The sequence below is a fragment of the Lissotriton vulgaris genome, chromosome 6 (assembly GCF_964263255.1).
Source record: "Lissotriton vulgaris chromosome 6, aLisVul1.2, whole genome shotgun sequence".
Taxonomy (NCBI): Eukaryota; Metazoa; Chordata; class Amphibia; order Caudata; family Salamandridae; genus Lissotriton; species Lissotriton vulgaris.
In genome coordinates, this window is record NC_141694.1 from 1,709,003,247 (window position 1) to 1,709,021,472 (window position 18,226).

Consider the following 18,226-nt stretch of genomic DNA (forward strand, 5'->3'; position numbering starts at 1 on the left):
CCAAGTACACTTTTTAAAGTGATTGCCTCTTGTATGCACTGCTTTAAGCATGTACTGAAAAGGGGAAAATCCACCAGCTTTGACTGATAACCCTAAATGTTCTTGCCAGCCTTGACATGAAAATACCAGCCATAACAAGCACTGGCAAAGCAAATAGGTCTTCCATTTGGGACCCATTGGCTTTTCCAGTGGTTCTATATATGCTGCACAGCATGCACGATGCTGTGCGGGTAAGCAAATGGAGAGATAGAGAGGCAGGTTGGAGGGCAAATGGAGGAGAGAAAACAGCATCAAGGTGGGGAGAAGCGCATGTGTGAAAAAGCAGAGCGAGGTGAAATAGGCACACAAAGACAAGTGAAAGCCAGCAGGCAGCGAAAGTACAATGAAAGGAGTGCAGTGGAGGGAGAGACATAAATTAGGGAGAGAGCTAGAAAACAGTACACTCTTGTCCAGTGCTTAAACCAAAAGAAAAAAAGTAGAGCGTAAAAATAGACCAGTATGGGGACCCAAATGGCATATTCCAGGTGAGGGTCAAACCCAACAAGAGGAAGTGAAGCCCAGAGGTTGAATTGGGCAGCATCAGAGGGGTACAACATGCCCATACTTTTTTGATTAATGAAAAACCATTTCCCCACTTCTAATAAAAAAACAACCATTCCTGGACGGTTAATTCCAATAGTTTAAATGCTTCTGATGAAGTGTCATTCAGCAAATCTCCTGTGCTGGGAAACCAAAGCTGGGCAGACAGCTAAACAAGCCTTCCTGCAAGGGTGATTGATTGCCTTAAAGAAATGCAATTGTGCACAACGTGTCAATTCTGCAAATGTAAAGGGGAATATGCAAATGCAAAGGGTGCTTGGGAGCCGGTACTGGCTTTAATTGATCGAATCACTCAAAGCTTTGTGATGACAAAGATTTTTTCTTTCTGAGTAGTAGTACAAAGCGTTACCAACTGAGCTGTGAAGTGCGATTTTAATTGTAATTATATTTATATGCCTTAATACCCCTGACGAGGTGTTGAAGGGACAGATATGTAAAAAATGGTATTACATACAGTCTGGGTATTGTTAAAATCTATATTTTGGAAGCACCATTTTAACTTAACCTTTTTGCACATCTTGAAGCAGTCTATCTCATACTGTATGAAATGTAAGTTTAAAATAATGACTTACTGTTAGACCTGGCTGAAGAGGGCTGAAATGCCAGAAACCGGTCCTACAAAGCTTGTTTCCGGTCCTGGGAAGGCATGGCTTGGCAGTTCGGGCTGGACTGTTCCCATGAGGCACAGGGTCAGACAGATTTGCATATGGCCATGTCTGTACTGGGGTGGCAGAGTGGGCTAAAGAGCGGTGATGGATTAAACTCAGATCTGTTGACTGGGTGTGAGTGTTTGATTGGTTCAGATGCTCCATCCATCACCATCCCCTTTTGTACCGTACTGTTAGACCTGGCATCTTTTGGCGTGTTACTATAGTGTTTGTGCTTTCCAGCCTCATGTTTTTCAGGGTACGTTGGATTTAGCTTTGCTGGTTTCGTGCCTCTGCACACTTTCTCACTGCTGTTCAGTGTTAAAGTGCAAGTCCTCCTAATGTAAAATGTGTCTATGGATAGATGTTCCAATGTTTAGCTTATTTGATTTGCTACTGAGTCTTTAGTATACTGCACTGTGTGTGCCCAGGGCCTGGACATCAAATGCTGCTAGTGGGCCTGCTGCACTGATTGTGTCACCCACACAAGCAGCCTTTCAATGGTGTCTCAGATCTGCCACTGCAGTGTCTATGTGCAGTTTTTATTGCCATGTCGACCTAGCAAGTGCCCTCACTTGCCAGGCCATAACCTTCCCTTTTCTTACATGTAAGGCCCCCCTTATGTAGGCCCAAGGTACCCCCGGGAAGGGTGCAGTGTCTTGTGAAAGGTGAGGCATGTCCTAGTGTGTGTGTGACATGTCCATATAGTGAAATACTGCCAATTCTGTTTTTCACTATTTCAAGGCTATCTGTACTATAGGCAAACATGGGAGTTGCTTTGTAACATCTTACAAGTATAACTTTCCATTGGGACAAGATGGAGAAATGGAGCTTAGGCTCTCTGTACTCATTTAGTAATGCATCTTTTTAGGGTGATGGGTTTTAAATTGTGTGTTTGAAAATGAGACTTTTAGAAAGTAGGCATTTTCTTGTTTAACCATTTTCTGTGACTCTGCTGGTTTCTGCATTGACTGTCTGGTATTGGAGTGACAGGGGCTGGGGATGTGCATTCATTGTAGAAAGTCACAAGGGGGGTTGAGGTGTGTCCTCCCTTTCCTGGGTGACTCCTAGCAGGGATGAAGAGGCCTAGTCTACATTTAGAGTGATGGGAGGAGTTTTCACTAGCAACTGAATATGCAATGTCTCCTCTGCAAAATGCTGTCTCCACCTCCTGTAGTGAAGCTGGGCTAGAGAGGGACAACTGGTTTGGACTGGGCTCAGAGATCCTTGCCACACTGAGAACAAAGAGATAATGTGGTACAAATATCTGGCCCTGACCCCAGGACTATAGAACTCTTTTTGATCAAGGAACCTGCCTACAAAGAAAGCTGGAGAAGCTGTGAGGAGGAACTTATACTTTACTGTGTGCTTTGCTGTGTTGGTCTGTAGTGGCTGCTTATGACTTGAGCAGAGAAAGGACTGAACTGAACATTCTCCAACTTCTTTGTTTGAGTGTCTCCAAGGGCATGAGGTAGAGCTTGCCCTCTGTTCAAGAAGTCCCAGGAAGAGCAAAGACTTCAAGTTCATCTGCTGCCAACACTGGGATCTATGTGTTTTGTGCTGCAACAGAAGAAAAAGCAACCTGACGCCATCAACGGTGCAGCTGCCGCCCCCGTGTCCTGAGGGCACCGCCACACCTTGCATCGCAACCCCTGGATCACTGATGACGGGGTCACCGAGCCACTTTTTGAACTGTGCCCTGAGGGCACCGCACTCTGCACTGACACCCCGCCCTGGTATCCCTGATGCCGCCTCTCAATGCCAACACTGCTTGCACAGTGGTTTGAGGGCACTTCTCGTACGTTCACACGGCGGACTGCCCCGTCCCACACCGCAATCTTGGTGCCATAGACTCCAGTTCGTCAGCTGACTACAGCGTATCAGCAATAACGCTATTGCTGCTTGCACCATGACCTGCTAGCACCGCAATGAGAATCACACCACTTCGCACTGCAGCCCTGTTCTCACCGACACCGCTGGATGACCGTTACCGAGCCGCTACCTGCACTGCGACTTAAGGGCACTGCACTTCACAGCGCTGCACTTTGAACCGCAGCCCCAACGCTGGCCGACTTCAGCACTCCTGACTTCAACCGCACAGAGTTTGATCTGCAATGCGTGTGACTACAAGGGCCCGACGACTTCTGCAGTAAAGGAACCGAAGCCTGGCGACATTGGCTCTTCTAGGCTAATTACGAGGCCGCCAACACCCTGTATTTCTAAAGGTATTGTTTGCGGGTCTTCCCAACACCGTAGCTGGCCACTGACTCCATGATCAGCCAGAACTGTTTGGATTTGTTGTTCACGACACTGTGATAGCCCCAAAGGGAGCTATCGACTTCAATGAACTCTATTTTAAGTCTATGTGGGAAGAATGGGCGGAAACAGAACCGAGGAGACTATATAAATTTTTTTATGTTGGGTGGCTTTATTGGCGGAAGTATTTAAAGGTACTTAGATTTGGGTAAAGAGGCTCTCAGACACTTTTAATTCTTCCTCCTTCTTCCCTTTTCAGCTAGGTGGAGCTGTTCTTAGGAGTTGCTCAGGAAGAGGACCTCTTGGAGGCTCAAAGCGAAAAGAAACAAGACGATTGCCCTAAGTATGAGTCCGTTCATAATTCTTGGACAGGATAGATACCTTCACTGAACCTAAAGATAGTGAGGCGTAGTGGAGACAGGTCAGTATGTATCATTTAGTGTCATAGGGTGGGCGTGGTTTAGGGTGAACAGGATAGAGGGTGACAGGCAGAATTCCTATTTAGTCTTCTGGTTATTCCTAATGAGCATTAGAAGAGGGGAACCCAAAACGAAAAGAGGAAATTTAGAAAATAAATATGAGCCAAAATCCCTTTCTGTGCTTGTTTATATTGGGTGAACTGGTCTCTCTCCAGCAGTCACCGCGGATGAATAATATGTAGACAAAACTATGTGGAGGAAATAAGGAAGGAAAAAAAAAACATGAGGCGCAGGAGGAAAATATAAGGAAAATGGTTCAGTTGAGCAATGCCCTGTTCCCACCCCTCTCCTGTGAGCTCTGAAAAACCCACTGTGTTGCACCCTTTATCTCATCTTCCTCCTGCTTACGTACCACATCTGCAGCAACTCTTCTGAGTTGCGGCGGGTAGCACATTTTTCTTCAAGGGTGACTATCACTCCTCACACCAGGCTTCCGGGCTGCCTTCTGGATCATAGTCTGCAGGACACTCCTCCACTGCATCTCCCGGCCCCACCGGCTTCCCTATCTCTGCATTTTCCTGCTGGTTCTGCGCGCCTTCCCGCTTGTTCAGTTCACGCCCTCGTTCCTCACACACGCCTGGATTGGTGGCTGGCTTTTCTTCTTCTCTGTTGCCCTCCGATTGGCCCTTGGTGTCAGTCATGAACCTCTTTACTGCCTGTGACAGACAGCAACAGTCCCTTTCTAGTTTTCCTCCTCTGCCTCCTACCTGCGATCGATATGATGGTGAAGGTAGGTTTTGCTCTTTTACCCGGGATTCCTCACAGTCTATTTTTACTCATTGATATTTCTTAGAACTGTATGATGGATTTTTATTGTATGTGGTCTTGTCTACACAGATAAAATCCTGGATATTTTTCTAAAAACTGGTGTTGTGAGCAAATGATTTACACATTGCCTCTGAGATAAGCCTGAATGCTTGTGTCAAGCTACCAAGGGGGTGAGCAGGGGTTGTCTTAGAAGTGTATCCTGCTTATCCTGTCCAGGAGAAAGGGTCCCTACATGGACAGGGTAACAACCTATAAACTAGAGACTGCCATTTCTAACACTTACCTATTCACAGTTCTTTCTGTCACAGCCTGTGACCTAGCTCTAAGATTACACAAGTCACTATTCTTCACTGCACTAACCAAGATTTAATTCAGTGGCTCCGTGGTTACACACAGACCTCTGCAGTGCATTAACTAATAGAGGTTTCATAATGAGTAACATCTCCTAATTTATTTTGTATTTAAGCTGAAAGTTATTTTATATGTAGCTACCTGACAGTGAAAGACCAAAAAAAGTACAGAATATTTAGTTTTTAGCCACACCTTTGCCGCCGCACCTACACTCACTGACCCCACCCCCATCATATGCGGTAGAACATTACCTGTACGTTTTTTAATGCACTTTGGCCGCTGGTGAAGCCCACGCGTGCTATCAAATTGGAAGCAAGTATATGGGATAGGCATAGAGGCGAACTAATGGTAAGTAAGGGGCGGGCTCTAAGCCCACTGTAAGGTAACAATATAGGTCTTGCAACAGAGTATGGGCTGATTTAGGTGAAAACTAAAGACGACCAGGTGTCAACCGTACAAACTCAAAGTCAAGCTTGCAGAGCAGTGCTAACAGGTAAAATAAACTGCCAGTCTCTAAAAAAAGTAAATTAGTGAGATTTGCCAGTACACAGGTAATGGAAAACTGCCCTTGATATCCAATTGAAACCTCTCAGCTGTATCCATAAACCTGTCTAAGCGATTGTTACATTCGCAGCCCCTCCAGAGGAGTTTAAGAAGCAAGACACCTGTGGACAATATAAACAGCTTACATACTGCGTCTACACAGAAGTATCGAACTGTGTTATAACGTTTAACTCCTGTCTGCTGACAGAAGCACAAATAACCTGGACTTTAAAATACAAAAACACAAGCCTGAGGCCAGTTTGAAAATCCCCTGCGGCTTCCTCGATAATTATTTTGCTTGCTCTGCAAAAATGCACACTCGCGCGCGTGCGCAGTCGCTCTGTTAGCCTTGACTTTAACCTCCCGCCCTGCGCATGCGTCCACTACTTCCCGGTAGCTGTCAGTGGCGGCAGTGGTCCTTTTGAAACATGGCGCATTCGGCGGTGCTGCAGAGATGCTGCGTGCCAGCAAGAGGAAAACACACGGCCTCCGTCGTCTTTCTGCACGGATCAGGTCAGCGCAGCGTTGGTGTGCTCCGAGGAGAGCAGGGCAGCGAATGGGGTTTCATGCCATACTGCAGAAAGCGAAGCAGATGCTTCTTTCCGAGTTCTCAAGTTTCTAAGTTCCCTGCACGAGTACCTCATCAAACCTTAAATGTTCTATTTGTATTATGAGACTAGTGGTCCTGGTTTTGATAATAATTTAGGCATGACTACATATCCCAGACTGCAATGAAAGTACCTGTACTTGCGGTCCCCGCGCATGGAACTGGGAAACTCAAGAGAACGGCTGTTTTGGTAGCACAACTCCCGGGAATCTGATTCAGACAGATATAGTGCTCTTCCTACAGGAAGGGACACTGAGACAAGGGTTAGACATTTTCCCGGTTATGGTACCAACAAAGAAGGCAAATCCTGAAGGCGGCAAAGGTGGAAATTATGGGGAGAAGAACACAGGGTTTAAAGGGACAATGGATGAACAAAGTCTAAATACAATATCTTAGTTTCTTTTGCCAGTACTGAATTTCTTCAGAAGTGCAAGCAGTATTGAGACAGGAATATTGCGTGCGTGCTAAAAGGGGTTTTCCTAGGGTGACCAACTGGCATGGATGCAAATTTAGGATCGTGAGTGTAAAAATTCAAGACAAAGGGTCAAAATTCAGGACAGGAGGTCAAAATTCAGGACAAAAGTTAAGTTTTACAGACACAATAAGGTTGCACAATACTATATAAGTAAGTAAATGGACAACCACTTAAGTACAAGTGAAAATAAGTTTATATTAGGGTGAGGCAACTGTTCACTTCATGGTTTTTTAGTATGCGCACAGCTTTAAGAAAATGTGCAGGTCTTTTTGTGGTAACAAAACTGCTGCCCCCCCCCCCCCCCCCCCACCCCACCCCTCCTTCCAGCTCCCAGGGGAAATGCCTAATGCCCTGTCCGGCCAGTCTGGCCTTGCTACCACCCTCCAATGGTGCCCCTCATCTTCACATAGATCCTCTCTCATGTGTATTTATTTTCTTTTATAGTGCTACTCATCCCAAGTATGTAGGGCAGAGTGTCGAAGTGCGTTACAACACACACATATTATAAAGAGACAATGACTCATATAAATGTGAAAGTCCATGTATAGGAAATGTTGCTTAAGATAATGGGGCTTACAATGTGTAATCATTCTTTTATGTATCATTTAGTCTTTCACCATTCATTCTGTCCTTCCATCTGTGTGCCCATCCATGTCCATATTCAACCATTTACAAACCTATCCGTCCGTCCATCCATCATTTCACTCATCCATCCCTCCATCCACCCTTTCACTCTTCCGTCCATCCACCCTTTCACCCTATCCATCCGTACTCATCCAGCCACTCTTCCACCCCTCAATTCACTCATCCATCCAGCCATTTACTTATCCAGCCATCCTTTGACTTACTCATTCATCCACCCAGTCACTTATCCTTCCACCCATTCACCCGTTCAGTCATCCATTCACCCATCCTCCCTTTCTCTCTCATCCCTCTTTCACTTAACCATCCATCCTTCCATCCACCCACCCTTAGTATAGTGCTTAGTATAATGTGCGCCCGACTTGTATTTTTGTTGCTTCTGTCATTGCATACAGATATATAATACAAGTAACGTTACACCTAGAACAAGTAACGTTACATCTACAACAAGCCAGAACTATTCGCTTTGTCAATGGGTGTTAGTTGCATAAAATAAAAAAGCAGCAACCATGGCTTCCTTGAATATAATATTGAAAATGCGTCAGTTTAAAATGATGACACTCTGAAAGAACTATAATCCTTTCCTTTGAACTTCTTTCACCGCCTTCCTTTGATGAACTGCATTCTCACATAGCAGCAGCATGGGCGTTTTTGCACTTTCATGTGACAGAATGCCCTGCCCTAGACCTAGGCTGGAGGAGGCCACCACATGCTTACCAGCCGAGACTTGACCCATTGTCATTCTGTATGTGGCAATCAGCCTCATACAGAATGACAATGGGCAGGGTGAGGCTGCTCTTGTGCTCTAAGGAGGAGTGGGAGACGGCCCCATTAGGGAGCTGAGGCCTTTCGCAGAGGAACAGCTCTGTTTCCTGAAAGGTCCAAAATTACGGACAAATGTGGTCCGTAAAAGGGATCCTCACGGACAACGGACGTGAGGTCCAATTTACGGACGGTCCGTGAAAGTTACATACGGTTGATCATCCTAAGTTTCCCCGTACCCTATGTGCCCCACTGCATGTGAAAACTGTTTCTCAACTTTTTATTTTGGCCCTGGAATCACGCTAATCTAGCCTGGGTGCAGAGGGCTAGGCCAATCCTTGGAAACGTGAGGCCTGGATTTTGTTCTATAACCTGAAGGGAACGCAGAAAGTGTGCTCTCACAATGGATGTGGAACTATTTTTCCTGCGGTGGGTGAATCACGTGAAGTTGTGCCGGGCACCATGTTTTTGTGAACCATTAGTCAGACTAGACCTTTGTCTCTGTGCCAGAGAGAAAAATCCACAGACTTTCATGTAAAGTTCTACTGCTTTGTGAACCCTTGAACCGTGCGCTGACATTACTTGTGACTACTGAATGTGTGAATGTTTAGTGACAGTTTAACAAATGTATGGCAGTAGGATGCTATGTGTGGCATGAGTCTGGGTAGTAAGATAAGTGGGTTTCTTATTGAATGACCATTGATTTAGCATGGCACCAGATCTAGGGGGATACAGCTTCTCTAGACAGTGGAAGTATTGGGCTGCATTCCTGTAGTTGAATGGTGGAGGTCCTGACCAGAAAGTTCCCACTTTGCTCCAGTTCAAAGTGTTTCATCGCCAAGGAAGCGAGGGCTCTGTAGAGAACTCCGATGACTGACTTTCCAGGGCTGGTCTTTGCATGCCACCGAACAAGGGACCCGCTTCTAGGCATACCCATCCCACTTGGGGCGAAAAGTGCTGTGGCAACAAATGATGGGCAGATTGCTCAATGAATCAAACATTCATCTCGAGTCATGAGGGGTGTTACCCCGAAACTGGTCCCAGGAGGCTTGTTTCCGTTCAATAGACCGGCTTGGCAGTTCAGAATAGACTGTTCTCTTGAGGAACAGGGTCAAGACTGATCTGCATATGGCTGGGTCCAAACTGGGGTGACGTAGTGAGCAAAAGAAAAATAGATTTAACCCAGATCTCTTAACTAGGGTGAATGTTTGATTCATTCAGCATTCCATCCATCATTTGTTGCCGGAGCACTTTTCGCCCAAAGTGGGATGTGTATGACCAGACGTGGGTCCCTTGCTCACTGTGCCACTGGATTCAAGGTAGCCTGGCTGATGTGGGGTGTTACTCTGAAACCGATCCCAGGATTACCCGGCTTGGCAGTTCAGGCTGGACTGTTGCCATGAAGAGCAGGGTCAAGACTGATTTGCATATGGCTGGGCCTAAACTGGGCTGGCATAGTGAGCAAAAGAACAATGGATTTAACCCAGATCTCTTGACTCGGGGTGAATGTTTGATTCATTCAGCAATCTATCATTTGTTTCTGCAGCACCCTGCTAATGAAGCACAACAGTAGCAGCATGAGTAGATCACGTGAGTTACACGTTTGAAAACTGAGCTAGATGTGCCAGCTGTCTTCTCCAGTGGGAACAGTGACTGGTGCACGAGCAATCTCATATTGAGTGCAAACTGATGAACTTAACTACAAAATATCCAGCACGAGCAGAGACCTAGTGAAATGTATCTGTGCCTAAAACCTATGCTTGCGTTTGATGTCCTTTGGGCACTTGAGCTTCTCCTAGAGCAGGGAGAGGGTGCCATCAAGGGTGCACATGTTTTCTTAAGAATTGGAGTTGCAATCATAACCCTATAGGTGAGCCCAATTGAACTGTGTAATATTTACATTTTACTATATATATATATATATATATATATATATTCACTGAAAAAACCATAGGTTATAGACCATATATAGTTAGGAATTCGCATTTACAAAACCTTATTTTACTCACACAAAACCATTGAAATTCCATATATAGTTAGTTGCACTAACTATATATCGCGCACCCGCAATCCACTGCTGATGATGTCACATATTACATCATTCATGACATGGTCAGTGACATCACTGATGACATCACTGATGACATCTCAAATGACATCACTGATGACATCTCAAATGACATCACTGATGACATCTCAAATGACATCACTGATGACATCTCATTTGACATTACTGATCACATCACTGATGATATCATTCATGTGATAATACGATGAACCTCTTCAGACTCTAATATAACCTTAGATACAATCAGTGTAAACAGACACTCACAGACTGTCACTCATCCATGGAGTTACTCACACACCTAGTCAGTCATGCAAAGAATCAATCACACCTCCATTTCCTCAACTATACAGTTATACAAACTTTACTTATTCAAACATATACTAACACATATTTACTCTCTTATACATTCCCTGATACAAGTTCACAATGATCCATACAGCCACTCACACATTCACTGGCTCTTATGCACAGTTATTTATATATGTCAACTCTCACATGTACTGTGTTTTACATATGTACTTACTTTGACATGTAGCACTGAGATATCCATTCACTCACCAATACACTCATGCACACAGTCAACCGCCCATACAGCTGTTTCCACATGCACTTTTGAAACCATACATCTAGTGAATCAACTGCTCACACATCTATGCACAGTCATACACCTCCCAGCCACCCACACACACACTCAGTCTCCCATACAAATACTTGGGCAACCAATCAATAACCCATATAGTTACTCATATAGCTACTTATCAACACATGCAACAGTTTACAGAACAACAGACATAATGATGCACAAATTAAGACAGTTTATTTACTAACCCATGCACTCAGTGAGACACATTTAATCACTCACTCATACAGTCAGTCATGCACCTACTAAATCCTTCATCCAGACACTTATACATCCACTCATTCTTCAATATGTAAGACATATTTTAACTTTACAGAAACATACAGTCACTGGATGTTGTCATCAGTGATGTCATCAGTGATGTCATTTGAGATGTCATCAGTGATGTCATCAGTGATGTCACTGACCATGTCATGAATGATGTAATATGTGACATCATCAGCAGTGGATTGCGGGTGCGCGATATATAGTTAGTGCAACTAACTATATATGGAATTTCAATGGTTTTGTGTGAGTAAAATAAGGTTTTGTAAATGCGAATTCCTAACTATATATGGTCTATAACCTATGGTTTTTTCAGTGAATTTTCAAGGTTTTGTAAATGCTAATTCCTAACTATATATGGTCTATAACCTATGGTTTTTTCAGTGAATTTTCAAGGTTTTGTAAATGCTAATTCCTAACTATATATGGTCTATAGTCTATGGTTTTTTCAGTGAATATATATATATATACATACATATATAAACATATATCATCGGTATATCTATATAAATACAAACATAAATGCATGCATACATATACTTATATGCATTTTAGGGTTGTTAGGGCGTTTTCGTGTGTATTATGTTGCTTTTTTAGGGCTTTTGGGTCAATTAAGTAGGGTTCCCGGAGCCTAGGGCTGAGGGGCCGGTTCAGTTTCGTGCGTATTGGTGTTGGCAAGGTTTTGAGGGATTTTGGCGGTTTTTGGTCGAGATTTGGCCGTTTTATGGCTTTTTTTTGTGTTTGCGGGGGCGCGTATTCGGGTTGAAATTCGTCCCTGTTCCAGTGGATGGATTGGGCTGATTTTTAGTGAGATGTTAGGGAATCGCTGGAACTAGTGTCCAGCCAAGTTTGAAGCGGATCGGAGCAGTGGAAGTGCTTTAAAGAGCAATTTTTGTGCGGAGTAGCAAATTGCCATGTTATTTAATGGGAGTTTTTGGTGCGCATGGAGAAGGTGAATTTGGGGTGTTCCAGTTGCGCTAGAGGGACGGGGCTTGGGTGAGCTGTAGGGAGAGTGGATCGGCAGGTGTGCCGAATTTTTGGGATTTGTTGGCCGAAGGGAAGGGTGTGCTTGGGCAAAGTCGATTTGGTGAAAACGGTGCGTTATTTACATGAAAGTTGAAAAAACACTAATAAAAGCAAAGCTAAAAAGCCACCTCATTACAAACAGAATGGCTTTACCTTAAACGAGGGCGAGATCTATTGCATTTTCAATGCTTGTTTACTTTGGTTCCATCAAGAAGGCATTCAGATGTGTCACACATTTGCCATAAATTCTGAATGTTAGCACTCTAGTTGCACATTAGATCACTGTAGTAATGCTACTGCTCACCAGGGACGTCTGCTGCTGGTATTCAAAGTGCATGTTTCAGTCTGCATGTCAGAATTTTTTTAATGAAATAGAAGAGGATTTGAGAAGTCACTCAAAATGATCCCTAATTTTTCTTTCTGAAGCACTAATCATACTTTCTATGGCAAAATTAACCCCCTCATGTTGTTCCTTTTTAAATTGAGTATGACATATTTTAACTTTTAACTTTACAGAAACATACAGTCACTGGATGTTGTCATCAGTGATGTCATCAGTGATGTCATTTGAGATGTCATCAGTGATGTCATCAGTGATGTCACTGACCATGTCATGAATGATGTAATATGTGACATCATCAGCAGTGGATTGCGGGTGCGCGATATATAGTTAGTGCAACTAACTATATATGGAATTTCAATGGTTTTGTGTGAGTAAAATAAGGTTTTGTAAATGCGAATTCCTAACTATATATGGTCTATAACCTATGGTTTTTTCAGTGAATTTTCAAGGTTTTGTAAATGCTAATTCCTAACTATATATGGTCTATAACCTATGGTTTTTTCAGTGAATTTTCAAGGTTTTGTAAATGCTAATTCCTAACTATATATGGTCTATAGCCTATGGTTTTTTCAGTGAATATATATATATACATACATATATAAACATATATCATCGGTATATCTATATAAATACAAACATAAATGCATGCATACATATACTTATATGCATTTTAGGGTTGTTAGGGCGTTTTCGTGTGTATTATGTTGCTTTTTTAGGGCTTTTGGGTCAATTAAGTAGGGTTCCCGGAGCCTAGGGCTGAGGGGCCGGTTCAGTTTCGTGCGTATTGGTGTTGGCAAGGTTTTGAGGGATTTTGGCGGTTTTTGGTCGAGATTTGGCCGTTTTATGGCTTTGTTTTGTGTTTGCGGTGGGCGCGTATTCGGGTTGAAATTCGTCCCCGTTCCAGTGGATGGATTGGGCTGATTTTTAGTGAGATGTTAGGGAATCGCTGGAACTAGTGTCCAGCCAAGTTTGAAGCGGATCGGAGCAGTGGAGGTGCTTTAAAGAGCAATTTTTGTGCGGAGTAGCGAATTGCCATGTTATTCAATGGGAGTTTTTGGTGCGCATGGAGAAGGTGAATTTGGGGTGTTCCAGTTGCGCTAGAGGGACGGGGCTTGGGTGAGCTGTAGGGAGAGTGGATCGGCAGGTGTGCCGAATTTTTGGGATTTGTTGGCCGAAGGGAAGGGTGTGCTTGGGCAAAGTCGATTTGGTGAAAACGGTGCGTTATTTACATGAAAGTTGAAAAAACACTAATAAAAGCAAAGCTAAAAAGCCACCTCATTACAAACAGAATGGCTTTAACTTAAACGAGGGCGAGATCTATTGCATTTTCAATGCTTGTTTACTTTGGTTCCATCAAGAAGGCATTCAGATGTGTCACACATTTGCCATAAATTCTGAATGTTAGCACTCTAGTTGCACATTAGATCACTGTAGTAATGCTACTGCTCACCAGGGACGTCTGCTGCTGGTATTCAAAGTGCATGTTTCAGTCTGCATGTCAGAATTTTTTTAATGAAATAGAAGAGGATTTGAGAAGTCACTCAAAATGATCCCTAATTTTTCTTTCTGAAGCACTAATCATACTTTCTATGGCAAAATTAACCCCCTCATGTTGTTCCTTTTTAAATTGAGTGTTTTCAGACTTACCACTTCATTCCAATCAAGATGGCTTCTGGTGTGCCATACTTTTGTCATAAGTAAGACTGTTAGCGCTCTAGTTGTTCTTTAGAACACTCTGGGACATTCTGTCATTGGGCTATACTTGGGCTACATCTGGGTGATATTTGGGCTACATTTGGGCTCTTTTGTCTCTGGTGGCCATTTTGGGAGACTGCATGTCAGAATGTTTTAATGAAATAGAAAAGGATTTGAGAAGTCACTCAAAATGTGCCCTAATTTTTCACTCTGCAGCACTAATCATACTTTCTATGGTAAAATATACCCCCTCATGTTGTTTCTTTTTAAATTAAATGTTTTAAGAGTTACCACTTTATTCCAATCAAGATGGCTTCAGGTGTGCCATACCTTTGTAATAAGTAGGACTGTTAGCGCTCTAGTTGTTCTTTAGAACACTCTAGGAGGCTGCAGTAGAACACAAAGGAATCAACTGACAGTCTCTGTCCTTGTTGGATGTACATGTTTTACTGAGAATGTCAGACTTCATTTTCACATGACTGAGAAAGATAATGTGAATTTACAGAAAATATGCTTTCAGTTTAGCTTATAGATCCCCTTCCAAACCACTGTGGGAAAATTATGAGATATTAGTTTTCTTTCAAACAATATTCATGATATCACAGCAGAAGGTTTTTTCACATGGTAAAATCACCTTAGAACCCACCACAATTCCTAAAACGAGTATGGTACCATCAACAAATGATTTATAATATAACTAAAGTCCTAAAACCCTCTATTAACTACAATGCTTTTTAATGAGGTGCTATCATGTATATTGGTCCCAAGATGGCTGCCAACACTTCTTGGATGAAGTGCTGACAGCCAATCAGATCAGATGTGTGGTTAGGCTCCGCCCAGATATATATCTTTTTTTGAACCTAAATTACTCAAAATCCACTGGAGCACATATATTGAGACCTAGCAAAGGCACATCGGGCTAACAGTCCCTACAATTTTGCCAAGTTTCGTGCAAATCCATTCAGCCGTTCGAGCTAAAAGTGAGGCCAACCGCCCTATGGAAATTAACATGGGAAAAACGTGTTTTGGGACCCCCCTTTTTTCTCGGCCCCCCCTTGATGAAACCCCCCCAAATTGTCAGGGGCTGCTCAGAAACAAAATGTTCCATTTTCCTGAAAGTTTCAGCCAATTCCGTCCACAAACGCCAAAGTTATTAGACATAGAATTTTCAAAAATCCCATAGAGAAAAAATCCTAACTATATATACCTACTGGCGACCGCCAGTAGGTAATATATATATATATATATATATATATATTAAAGTACTTTCTTTTGCCTAAGATAGGCACTGGACTGAACAATGCATTATTGTGTTTGGATCTTTTGTCTTACACACTACTTCCCCAAGAAGCTCTTTCTGTTTGTCCTCGCTACCCTGACAGCAAAGAGGGTAAATGGTCGTTCTTGGTTATTTAGCTCCTAGAAAAGGGCTTCGTTTTTTTTCTGCCCATTGCTCTACCTTTTTTTAATGAGTGCGCCTGGTTTAATTCTGTTCTCTTCGGATGGAGACCAGGTTCTTCTGGCATGCTTCAGAAATTATCTCCTCCCAAGTGGTAACCTCAAATTTAAGGGGATGGCTCGGTAGTAACTTCAGGTAATATATTAATGTTAGTTTGATATAATAATCAAGCACTTCTCTGTACTCACCGTGTCAAACTGGTACGCACGGGAGGCAAAGCCTTCTCCCATCTAGCCCCCCCGTACTGGAATCAACTCCCTATACAGATGCACCAGTGCACAAATTTCCTAGCCTTCAGACAACTTCTGAAAACTGAACTGTTCTAGTCCCCCTCGGTATGGCCGCAAGCAGTCTCAGCGCAGAGATACTAGTAAGGGGTGATTCAGGCGTATACAAGTTACATAAAATAAAAAAACAATACCAATGTTTTTTATTGTGCATGTGTGGAATTCTTTTTGTAATTTATTTTTTAAAGAAAATCCAAGGAAGTTAAAAGTAAATATTGTTGAAAAGAAACGTGCTCGGTTTTTGTGCTCATGCGCCTCTAAGCATTATTTGTGTAAACGTTACCCTCTTGTTATGGAGAATATAACTCGGCCCATATAGATTGATGGTGATGAAATAGCATAGATAGTTCTGTTTCGATATTCAGACGAAAGGCTCAGTTAAAAAGCAAAAGTATTAGATCAGATTAAATTATTACATTACACTAGCAGCTTACTTGGATTATCGAAGCTGTTTTCCCAAATAGACATTTAAGATTTGGGGTGGATTCGCAATACTTTTTGCAGGCACAAGTAGACACACATTCCAGAAAAATTAATAAAGCGTGCACGTGTAAAGAATGCACTCACTACCCATGGCGTAATGGACACATAATCCGAAAGTCTAACTGAGACTTTAGTCTGCCACCTGTGAGGTGGCCACAGAAGTAAAAAGAAAATTATGAACCACTCACAAAATAGTATCTTTTTGGTCAGTCACAATCGTGTGGTCATTGTCGGGCCCTATTTGTGGTTGCGCAGCGCCGTGGCCGCTGCGCATAAATAACGGGACCCAGGACACGCTGTATGGTCTCCGCGTGGTCCGGACTCACTCCGTGACCACGCCTCCTTTATTTATATCTCGCCCAGGCGTGACGTTTCACGTCCGCGCTAGCGCACGGCTGCGTGCGCAACAACTAGACTGCAACTCTGCAGTCTCCAAACATTACACTCCTTTCAACCTTTATTAAAACAAAAGAAAACACAACAGATAGCCTGTTAAAAGTTACTATGCTTCATCTGGACAGGGGAAAAACCAAAAGTGGCCGGCAGGCCTGTTACCAGTCTGATGATCAGGCGTCACAGTCTCAGCCTACAGCAAAGTCTGCCAGCTGCGAAGAGGGGGCTGGGTTTCTCCTCAACCCGTAGCCTGCGGCCTCTCCTCGAAACAGAATTCTCAGTGGAATGTCTTGTCGGGCTGGGGTTGGTGACAGCCCATCCCCGGAGGGATGGGGGCTATCAGTGCTGGGCCTCTCAGAATCCGGCGGGCTCACCGCAGATCGATCCGCGGTGCTTCCGTGCACACTCGCCTGGGAACTGGTGTTGGATGTTGTAGGGCTTGGCGTCGCTCTGTCCGGTTCCTGACTGGACTGATCTTCGGATGGGACGGAGGCTCGCTTGAAAAAGGATACATTGCGTGTGACGGTTTCTCCGTCGCGTTGGGCTGTTACCATTGTACCTGACCGGCGTGTGACTGTCCAGGGTCTGGGTTTAAACGGGAGCCTGAACTTGCTCCCTGGGTATCGGTCTCTCACATAGACCCGATCTCTTTCCCAGATGGATGATTCATTGGCTCGGCGTCTGAAGCTGGCGTAGTCATTTGAGCGTTTCCTTTTGAGCAGGGTTTGCCGGGAGTTTGCTTTGGTTGGGGTCCAGGTGTGATGATGGGGAATGGTGTCTCGGACTATTCTACCCATTGCTGATGGCCCCGGGGCGGCTGTGGTTGTGTGATGGGGCGTGAGCCGGTATTCCCTCAGGAATGTGTATATGGCCCTCTCCAGCGGTGCTTCTTCAGCATGGGCAATCCGGATGACCTTGTTGAGTGTCCGCATAAACCTCTCTACCTCTCCGTTGGCTTGAGGCATCTGGGGGTGATTTTCCTGTGCTAGATCCCCCACTCCTGGAGATAGTCGGCAAACTCTTGACTTTGGAATGGCGGTCCGTTGTCGGTCCTGACCTGTTTGAAAATGCCGTGGGTGGCAATGATTTTCTCGAATTTTGCAGTTACTTCTTTGGCAGCCAGTGATGTTATTATTTCCACTTCTGGATATTTGGTCAGATCGTCTATGACAACGAGCATGTAGCGGCCATCCGGGAGGTGTCCGAAATCGGCACTCACTCGTTCCCAGGGCATTTCTGGGTTATCTTCGGTGATTACCAGGGGTGGTGGTTCGGGTGGACCTGCCGCTTGGCACCAGCGGCACCCCTTGACCATCTGTTCGACTCTGGTGTCCATCTCCGGAAACCACACTTTTGCTCTGAGTCTGCTTTTTGTTTTCACCATTCCCTGGTGGCCACGGTGAGCTAGTTCAATTGCCTGTTGGGTTAGACTTGTTGG

General features: G+C 44.0%; 1 protein-coding gene across 1 annotated transcript in view; it reads left to right on the forward strand.

Annotated features, from left to right (window-relative positions):
• The first annotated feature begins 6,024 nt into the window (after positions 1-6,024).
• LYPLAL1 (lysophospholipase like 1) overlaps positions 6,025-18,226 on the forward strand; it is a 196,756-nt gene continuing 184,554 nt past the window's right edge. The window contains exon 1 of the mRNA XM_086927911.1: positions 6,025-6,157. Coding sequence (XP_086784037.1) covers positions 6,073-6,157 — 85 coding nt within the window. The 5' untranslated portion in view covers positions 6,025-6,072. The remainder of the gene's footprint in view (positions 6,158-18,226) is intronic.